Source organism: Bombus vosnesenskii, unplaced genomic scaffold (genome assembly GCF_011952255.1).
Source record: "Bombus vosnesenskii isolate JDL3184/JDL3185 unplaced genomic scaffold, Bvos_JDL3184-5_v1.1 scf7180000015314, whole genome shotgun sequence".
Taxonomy (NCBI): Eukaryota; Metazoa; Arthropoda; class Insecta; order Hymenoptera; family Apidae; genus Bombus; species Bombus vosnesenskii.
In genome coordinates this window covers 26,739-37,651 of record NW_022883933.1, presented here as the reverse complement: position 1 = coordinate 37,651, position 10,913 = coordinate 26,739, and the positions used below count along the sequence as shown (strand labels likewise).

Genomic DNA, 10,913 nt, shown 5'->3' with positions numbered 1-10,913 from the left:
TCTCCGTTCCTCCGACACTTGCTGCGCAGCTGCCCGATACTTCTTCAAAACTTCTGCCAACTCTTCTTTATTTTCTTCCAATTGCGACAGTAGCTCAGTTCGTTCGCGACTAGCTACATTAACACGATCTTCTGTTTCGAAACGTTGCCGCAGTGCTTCCTGCAACGAAGCCTGCGTCTCATTCAGTTCTTGCTCCAGTGCCTCTTTCGCTTGCCTGTTTCACTGCAACTGCTCTAGCGCATTCTGCATCTTCTAACTGGTTCTTCAGCTGTGCTACTTCCTCCTCCGTTTTGCTACCAAATGTTAACTCCTCAAGCTCTTGGCCCAATGTCCGCAATCTTTTTTCCTTCAATTCGATTTCCAATCTTGCGTCACTAAGGTTCTGTTCTATGGTAAACTACTCCGCGATCGCGATTTCTTTTTCTCTAGCTAATCTTTTACGTTGCGCTTTCTCTTGCCGCAGATCGTTCATTAGATTCTGAGTTTCTGAATCAAATTTGCGCTGTTTCTTTTCCAGAAGATTATTCCTAGCTGTTTGTTCTTCCAACAGTAGTCTCAAGTCGTGCATCTCGCCATTCAGACTTTGCACGCGTCGTTTCCATTGTCCAACAACCTGACGTTGTTCCTCGACCTCTTCGTAAGCATCAGCTAATTTCTTCTCCAATTGCTTCTTAAATCCAACCAGTTGCTCAAGATCATCCTCATGTTGCTGGGCACTTACTACATTTTCAAATTCATTCCTCAACGCTCTCTTTAGCTTTGCCCAGAACTTCGCGCATCGCTCTTGTCGTACGAAGGCCTGAGCGGAGCCTGCGAGTAATTTCTTAGCATAGGTCACCACGTGGGCGTCTGACCAACCACACACTTCTGCCATTTCCTCGAAGTCTTTCACCCACTGATTTACACTCAGCAGATCATCCCCGCTGAATTTCTCTAATGAGTCTTCCACGTCTTTAAGACTCAACATCGAACCTTCTGGCGATACTCATCGCGGTCCTGATTCACCGCTCGCGTGCCTCTCCTGTATTCTCGCGCGCCTTGTTTGTCGTCCTCGCCTTCACTTTCGTCGGAGCTCTCTTCTTCCGACGATACATCGTCTCCTTCTAGGGCCGCCTGTAGCCGCGCGCGTAGTTCGGGTTTTCTTCCCGTTACCTTCAACCCCAAGCTAGCGAGACGCGCTCTCAGCTCTTTCGTCCTCAGCTTCTCGAGGTCTTTGTCACAGACGAAATTCGAGCAACTGTATATAACAAACCGAAATTCCGAACGCCTCATCGCATGTGACCGTCCGGTCAGCACCCGTTCTCAGCCGCCTGAGTGGCATTCGATCACTCCAGCCGTTCTCCGAATTTTACGCTAAGTATAAACAAAACCTTCTCCCACTCCAACGAATGGAAGAATATAAATGCTCCCTTCAAAATCATCCAGTCAATCTAATAAAAAAATTCTTAACTAATCCAAGTATCGAAAGTGTATCATCGCGAACCGAAAAAATTGTATAAATTGAGTAAAAAATAAAAAGAACTTAATCTCCTTTTCGGAAATTAACAAGTTCCTTATTTTTACCTTAATTTTACACAACATCTTCAACGTTCGCCATTTTATTCTATTCTTTTTCTACTCCCGCACAAATAGCTCCGTTAAATCGTGTCGTTTTCTGTCCTATTCAACCCCGGCTGAGCCCCCACTTGTAATATCGGAAAATAAGGATAGAAATTTTTTTTCGATTACTTACAATTTATTAATATTAAATTGAATATACAAATATAAATTGGACAGAGAACGATATTTAACGGAAACTAAATGCAATACTCGTATCTATATCAAATAACTTTACAGTTATTTGATCACTCTCGTCACAACGAATCTAACACACACACACTCTCTCTCTAACAACTCTATCAATTCTCACGACTCTACTCTTCGACGACTCAATTAGCTCTGATCTTCGCCGCGCTTCGAACCCTTAGGAGTAGATCGACCAGGTTTGCACGCTCTGTTCGACCTGGCAACCAGCACAGATCTCGCACCGGATATAGGCGGATTCATCTGTGCGAGCTTACTCCTCAGCTCCTCCAGCGTCAAATCCTCTTCACCCGACAATCGTTCGTCGTTCTACGATATTACAGTATATATAGAGTAAGAATATATATTGAGTATATATAAGTACCAAAAATACATCCTAAGACGTGTGTGCGATCTACGCTGTATGGGACGTGTTATAAATGGTTTCCGCCACTCAACCGCATTTGAATTTGTGAACACGATCGAACAATTGACACGAATTATTAATTCCCGTCTCTACTCTAGTAACGATTTGCTTTGGAACGAGGTCGAATCGTTCTGATTCCGCGCATGATTAACAAATAATTACAGAGGACATCAATTACTTGGATGGTGTTCGCCATTTCAACGTAGCATCGATGACATCCGGTAATTAGACTCAAAGTGATTTGCTTAAACCGATTAATTTGATCAAACCAACCAATTACTTTAATTAATGCAAGCTGTACTCGAGATTCGCGCATCTTGTGTATACACACCGGGTCAGACAAAAGTTTTCATTCATCCCAGTAGAACTTTCGTAGTCCTTGAGGACGAGTGTCGCTTCTCGTGCATCTAAAGTTTCGTTCAAATTAGCCGATTTATTTGAATTCGATCGACTGGAAACCTCTTTGTCACTGTGAATTTGTTACTTAATTGATACTCTTATAAGCCTTTGTCCTTTAAGCTCTTACATCCATTTTTAATTAGTCAAGTCGTTTGACTTTTCACAAGTATTTTGAAACTATTTTACTAGCGCGAATCTACTTTTTTTACTTGAGATTATCTGCTATTTTTATTGAAATGTATATGTACGTATATACACTTTTGAATTTTAGCCTTCTATTATTCTTATATCCTTTAAACGTCATTTCAAGCTTCAGGCGACTTTAACTCAAATAGCTCGATTTCAAGTTCTAACGTATACTGTAAAGCACACTTGCGAAGTGAAACAGTAAACACGATATAAAAACTCTCTCCCCAGTAAGAAATCGAATATCCAATTTCAATCGTGCTTCATCGATGAAGCATCAATGCTACGTAGAAGCATTGTGGCAGCCGCAATGCGGATCCGTTGCGGATCCGAACAAAAATTTCCTGGCACGATCGTTTTCGTAACGCTATTAGCCGTTTCAGTATCAGGGATGTTTTAAAAATCCGTATCGGATTGTCGAAACATACCGTTCAACGCGTTCACGCTTCACTTCATCAGCTATATCAGAAACGTTACACTAAAGAGTCAAAAGGTTGCCAAATATTCGTGCTTTACCTTTTGTTTGTGTGACGTTCTGTAATTGGTTTTCCAATTCAAGAGGTAATTTATACATTAGTTTTTTCTTTATTTGGTTTACGATTATTTGAAAGAAAAGTAATTACGAGAGGAAACTCTGATAGACTAGTGACAAGCTACGTTCGGAACCGAGCGCGTTGTGAATTGACAATCGTAACCAAACATCGCGACACAGTTCACCACACTACGCGTACAGCATGATCACGCTGAGTGGCGTTGAAACGGTTAACGTAACTGCGCGTACGACCGTCGAATGGCAAAGATATTCAAGCTGAGAATCGTCTTCAGATGCTATAGACGACAACTGTACTGACTTTCAAGGAGAAACCATTCGACATGGTCTTATGCTTGTGCCGGGACCTGCGGTTTGCAGTCTCTGCATCTGCTATCATTCGAAGCCGAAGTGGTGCCAGGTGATCTCATGCAAACCACCCGTAGTGAGTATATGCTCATTACTTAAACACTTAACACAACCAGAGAGAAACTAAAGCACACCGTTAACGCTTGCACGCTGGTCGTTAAAGCACATGCTACGCGAATAGGGTACACAGCGATTCATCTAACTTGCCTTGAATTACTTTTACAAAGAGAAACATGGACAGGAATAATTTTTTGTTACGAGTCGTTTAATTTATTCGTTCGTTAGAACGATTGGTCTGACAAATTCAAAGTCTTGTTCCGTATAAATATTTTTAAACAAGCACGTCATAAGCTTTGTATATTTTTTTTATCGCAACGAAACTGTTCAGAGAAATGTTGAAATTATTAATTACAAAAGAAGACATTTACGTTGTAAAAATGTTAGCGAAAACATTTGTGAAAAAGTTACTTTGTTATAAATTCTAGAAAAAGAAATATTGAAAATCACGTCCCATTTATTCAGTTGCACGTATGAAAAGTATTTTGCATTCGCGCAAAAAAATCCCTTAAGGATACATATTTTATAATAATTGGAGTGTCAAAGTTATTACGCGGATTGGCGTACCTTAACCACGTGCCTTTTAATGAAACTAGGTTATTCATTTGTTATTCGTTCCTAACTTTCAACTTTATGATTTTTGCGGAATAAAATTTTATATTCCGGTTCAGTTTATAAATGACTCATTTTGAATTTAATAAAATTAGAGTTACAGCAGTGCAATTTAACAAAGAACAAATAATCATTTGTACTTTATTAAAATGTTCTTTTAGCGTCTCGTTTTAATATTTCTCTAATAATATTTTGTTAACCGTTATATTTAAATGAAGGTTTTCAAAGCAGAGACGTACATTAACGTAGGAAATGGACGTACATTTATAATGAGAATTCAGAAGCAAAAATATTTCATACAAAAATAAATATTCCCCATGTGTAAATAGCTACGTTATGACTTTTATATGTATCTAACTTCTTTCCATGCAAGGTAACGTATATTTGCATCTGTGCTTCTTCGCTTCTGAGTAGTAAAACCTGGCATTCATGCGGCTGATAGGTAGTTACGCGCTGACAACGAAAAACATAAAATGAATAAAAAACATGAGCCATCCTATAAAAAAAATAAAGCTGCTTTTATCTTTCATTACATATTCGTCAGAATATTGTTAATAAATATTTAAGTTCAGATTTCAGCTTAAATAAATGCATAGGATTGGACATTTATTTATATATGTATCTGTGAACGCTTTTTGACATAAAATTTTTATAACGACTAAAATGACATATTCCGATATTAAATTAATTTGATGAGAATAAAAACTGAATTTTTTAAACGAGATTTTGTATGAAGTTACATTTATTGGGAAAAATTCATTCTTTTATAATATGATAAAACGAGACTCATAGTCTGTATAAATCATTTCATGGAATATTATGTGTATGTACATGTGTTCTACGCTTTTATTATAAAAATGCTAAATGAACATAACGATCAAATGCATCGACAAATGCATTGAACATATCGATTGTTATTTTGAAAAATTGATTATCTTTTATTTGTTTCGAACTACAAATTGATTGAGACATTCGTGTTTGCTAAATTGCGAATTTAACGCAATGAAGTCGTCTGAATGCCTTGCGAGCATGTAAATATAGCGTCGAATTAACAGGTCAATTACTTGAGGTTGGAACTGAAAGAAAGAGAAAGATGGAGGAGGTCTTGCCTTTGAATGCTGGACACTTCTAAAGCCCACAGTTCGCTGAAATTGCCAGAGAATTCAATTAAATGGCAAATTAAACCATTGAACTGAATCTGTTTCCAATCGTGAGCTTGGAGGTTCTACCCTTTGAATTTTTAAACCAGTCAACCTTCTTTTGTACGTATGGTAACGAATATAATTCATAAACTAATGAGGTGTGTAATTCAATTGAAAGCTCTTTTCACTGAATTCAGTTTAGACTAAGAAAAATGATATAATAACGAAATTATCAATTTACAATTTATAGAGCGTATACTTTATTCGAAAGTGAAGTTTATTACTGCAAATATTAGTTGGCTATTTATAGCCTGTTTGAAAAGGTGATTTAATTTCGATTGATTTTCGATAAGTTTTTGTTGGTTTACTCAGGTTAATTAATCTCCAATAAAATAGAAATACCAATCCGGCAGTATAATTGCTTTCTTGCTTATTACTTTTTTACTAATTAGCGATGCACGATTTCAGACCAGTAAATATTTTTCCATCGGGAGAAGTCAGGTTGAGAGATGCAAGATTTATACGCTCGTTCTGTCAGTTATCCCAGTGTCTGTTACGCGATAGAAAATGAACGAACTGAATAATAAATGCATTATCGGCATGAAGATTGCTTGATGTAGGCCACCGCTTTTTTTCTATCCTTCCGATACCATTTTTCTTTTCTTTTTTTTTTTTTTTGCGAAACACTTTGCTAGTCGTGAGAAGCAGCAATTCCCTTCTGCGAATCAATTACGGTTCACGAGAAATTGTATTATAGCCTGGAACGTATTCAAATTATCTTCAATTATTCTCGGCTGTTTCCATTTCCATTCGTCTCTTACGTAAGTACTCGTTTGATGTACGTACATAGTGAGACAATAATCGTTAACACCTTTAATGTCTTCAGTATTATAGAATAAGACGCGAAAATACGTTGAAACCTGACTTTTAGATTCGCGAGACTCTATAAGGCTTCGAAAGTCTCTTGTTTCAGGCCGAATAAAAAATTGTAGATGAAGAATTACATTGCGAGGTCTGTTAAGGAAAATTTTAAATCGTATCGTTGTAATAGGATTATTTCAGCGAGGGAAATTACGTGTTGCGTGCGAAGCCACGAGCTTTCTTTCAGACTAATATACATAATTGTCCTATCGAAATTTCCATCTAAACCGTTGCGCTCACACGTGGATTTTGCATTTCAATTTTCTTACTTACAGTCCAGTCCAGTGAGACCAAGTTAAATTTTTCAGCCCTCCGAGGTAGAATATGTTTTATAGAGAGACGTACAACGCCATGAAGGGGAGACAGATCAATAAATTGGGTTATCTTTAAATTACTGACAATCATTTCATCGACGCGGTTTCACCGACACCGAGTCCCCCGGCAACGTCTGTCAAAGCTTATTTACCGATACACTGAAATCAACCACAATCATTTTACCGACCTCTTCCTTTGCTGACAGTTATTATACTCGCTGTCATATGTTATCGTTGATTATACATCTTTATTTACAAATTCGTTCCTGTGTATAACGAAACAAAGAAAGAAACGAAAATGATACGTTTCATGACGCATTGTTAAATTATTAATTAACGAGAGTTACATATCTACATGAATGCTTTGAAATGTCAGTTATAATTCATGAAAATGGATACAAGCCATTTTACTATACATAAATAGAATTATAAAGACATGTTACGTACTAATGCTTTTACGAAATATATTTCTGTATACGTTTGACGTTTCTGTATTATTCCTTATGTGCTTTCTGCTCTTGTGTTTAGCTCGTCGGAAGTAAAAATACGTTAAGCGAATCAGCTAATCTATTCGAGCGTTTCAATGGCTCAGTCTTCTCTTATGCAACTACCAAAAGAGAAGATAAGTCTTTGGTTATACAACATTTCATAACGTCCAAAGTAACGGGGCACTAATTAGTTGAAACTTTAAGACAGACCAGATATCAGTCATCGTCCGTAAATACATTTATTACGATCGTTTAAAGTTTAAAGAAACACCGTTATAAGGTCGTAATACGAGACAAAGCGATTCAGAACTCGAATTCATTTGTTGGAACGACGCCATGGGCAAAAGTAGATAATGGAAAACTTTCTTCCAAAGACCATTTGATAGCGCCGACGTAATCAAGAGTGTGACGATATTGCCAGAGACGTTTCTGCAAATAGAAGACTAACTTATTTACGAATTGCCGTAACACGATTGCCGCTGGTAGTATGGTTAGTAATCGCTTTATTGAATTTTCGCTTGATGTGACATCGTCGAGAGTTTCTAGCGAAATTCTTCTTCCAGTAAAACTATGTTTCTACAGCAATGGCTGTAATTTTCGAGTTACCGTTTGCGAAGAAATCTTTTTCTTTGTTACGTGTAATAGATTATTTTTAAGTTTTAAATTACATTGGTAACCTTCTATAATTTATTACTCGAAGGTGGTAATTTTTTCTTAAATAGTTTGTTTTTCCTATAATTATTTTACTACAGAATCCTCAAAAACATGATGTATGTATATATATCCTGAAATATTATCAGTCTATTGTCAAGTTATAGAACATTATGGAAATTGCCAATTAAAGTCATAAAAAACAAAAAATAAGGAAGTTCGTTAAAATATGTGATTTTCCAATCAAGATATAGAATTTATTCGAGTAATATAGATTACGGTAGAGATGGTGACGGTAACAATGAGTGGACTGATTCTTCGTGCGAAAACAAATTGGAAGCGCAGAGCGATGTATTGTTTCAGCGAATATCGATTTTAAAGCACGGTTTTAAAGCACGGTATAATCAATTTTTTTACATAAAATTATATTGTATAGGCTATTGTTATTTAAACATTTTAAATTGGATGGTTTTTACATATGCTAAAAAAATGGAAAATGATGATGATGAATCAATGACACGTAGAAAATTATAATCTATTGTATTGCTGTTATCTAATGGTGTCGTAGTTGACTGTATGGTGAATGTATCTAATGGTGTTGTAGTTGACTGTATGTTGTTCAATATTGCTATGAAACTCTTCTGATTCATTGTCACTTATACGAAGGATGGAAGGATACGAAATTGATAAAATTATTAATAATATTTACGAAGAGAAAGTAAACTGTTGGATATATGACAAAATAATTGTATTTTAAATAAGAGACTGGTCAGCGTGGTTATTTTGTTTACGAAATCAAACGAATTTAATGAATGTAATGGTAAGGAAGTAACTATAAGTGGCTGTTAAACTATTTTTATGCTTGAAAAGTAATTCGCAAAGTAATGTAAAGCAGTTCTACTGAGTTGTACATAACCTCTTTCAGAATTTGTTCTTAACCTCTTGCTTCATAACTTCCTTAATTATACTCTTCAAACTTATTGACTACTTCGATGTTGTTACGAACAGAAACTGATAAAATATTAATCTTAAATATAGATTGAAATGAAAGCTTGTCACGTAAATATATATATATGTACTACTTACTCAAACTATGGATCACATAACCTATACAAAAAAAAAAAAATTATTGTACACTATAAAGCAAGAGGTTAAATCTTTAATCTGTTAAGAATTAAATTTTTTATTGTAACTGCGAAAATTATAAAAGTACCAAGCGAAGCAAGTACTGAATATATGCGGAATATGAATCGCTCAACGAACCAAAGAGCGGCTCAGTGACAAAATTAGTAAAGTAAAGACCACAAATATTACAACATTATATTCTACCACAAAATAATTCTCTATACAAAAAAGGTCGATTTTTCACAACGATAAGAGTCAACAGAACCAATCAAGACCAGGCGAGACTCTCATAAGACAACGATATCAGAGGGATCAAATCAGCGACTTCAATCTATGTTACAGAGTATAGTTATCAAGAAAAATTGCTCTTTTCATGAAAAGTATGGTAATGATACTCTTATAATACATTGTATATCTGGCAGTCGGATGTGCCCGTGGCCATCGGAAATGTAAAGACGACGCTTTTAGAAAGTGATAGCGCCATCGCGTTTTAAAAACGCGTTAGAAGAAGGACGGTTTCGCTATCCAAGGCGAATCGAAAAGTGTGCGTGTTGCGAGAATCAGAGTTGATCGAGACGTCGAAGCATAGAGTCGTTAGAATTGAGTTGCGAGTGTTGTCGAGTGTTAGAGTTGCTAGTGAGAGAGAGAGAGAGAGAGAGAGAGTTACCAAATAGTTGTCAAGTTATTTGTTGTAAATACGAGCGTTGCATTTAGTTTTCCTGTTAATCAAACATCGTTTCTCTGTCTAACTAATATCTGTATTTTCAATCCATTATTAATAAATTATAATTAATCGGACAAAATTACACCTTTAATATATTCCGATATTACATTACCGTGATGTAATATTTATCATGCTTATTTTGTACGTAAAACGAATCGTTGGAATATTCCCGAAGCTAACGAAGCATTTCCCAAAAGTTAAACCGAAGAAATTAACGCGAATAGTTAAGTGAAATTTTTCCATTAACTTGCTGACCAACCGGCAAATAAAAAATCATAAAAATTGTTTCAATGTGTTGAGGTCACGCATAACTTCTTTTTTCATTGACGATTACCAAACAGATAAAATTTCGAAATTGTACGAAGGCCACGTGACCAGATCGTATTGGAATTTGAAGTGCATGGAAAAAGACAACTCGAAGTACAAACCTTGAGCTGTACTACTCGAAGTACAAACGTGAACTAATGGATGCAGAAAAGCAATTAACGCCAAACATCCGAACAGCATCTTGGAGCCCGTCATTGTTCTGAAATAAAAGAAGTGACGAATTAAAAAGACGCAGGACTAATAATAATAAAGGAAACTTAGTTCGTATTATAAATTGAATTTACATCAGAAAAGAAGCACGATCAAGCGAAACAGATCGTAGAAATGACAAATATCATCGATATACGTTTCAGTGTAATATCACTTTTGAAAATTATTTAGTTTAATACGATCGTATTCATCGCTCTGAAACTTTCATTGTGCTGCAATTTGTGCTGCGTCTTTTTAATTTCTCTATCTTTCTGTGTTTTCGAAAAAATTACTTGAAAGATTAAGAATTGCTTGCCTTATTTTATTTTCGATTAGTTAGGATTTGATTATTCCAGGTAAGGTTTATTATTTATAACAGGTTTTATCACTTGTTTATTATTTAGGAGTTTGTTATTTTAGGATTAGTACCTTTTAGGATTTCTTATCCTTCGAGTTTCTGTTTCAGATATCTAGGTCTATTTCAAGATGTTTTATTACATTAGGATTATTTATTCGATTAAGATAATTTAAGAGTTTCACAATGTACAAAGAAATAATCGCGTGAAATTTAGATTTATGCTTTAAACGTATTAAACACGCGGTAATTTCAATGTCTATAGCCTCGAACGTGTTCTGATTAGTTGTGTCATTGTCTGTGACATTGAAATCAC

At 35.8% G+C, this 10,913-nt stretch overlaps 1 protein-coding gene across 1 annotated transcript; it reads right to left on the bottom strand.

The window, feature by feature from the left end:
* Window positions 1-226: 226 nt before the first annotated feature.
* Window positions 227-10,036, bottom strand: LOC117241135 (unconventional myosin-XVIIIa-like). Its single transcript, XM_033507104.1, has 3 exons — window positions 10,032-10,036; window positions 6,923-6,926; window positions 227-972 (listed from the first exon to the last, which is right to left on the bottom strand). The coding sequence occupies exon 3, from the start codon at window positions 965-967 to the stop codon at window positions 398-400; it is 570 nt and encodes a 189-aa protein (XP_033362995.1). The 5' UTR covers window positions 968-972; window positions 6,923-6,926; window positions 10,032-10,036; the 3' UTR covers window positions 227-397.
* Between the last annotated feature and the right edge of the window lie 877 nt (window positions 10,037-10,913).

Excerpts from the sequence above, each read along its gene's own strand:
- LOC117241135 (XM_033507104.1), bottom strand. The coding sequence starts at position 967 with ATGTTGAGTCTTAAAGACGTGGAAGACTCATTAGAGAAATTCAGCGGG.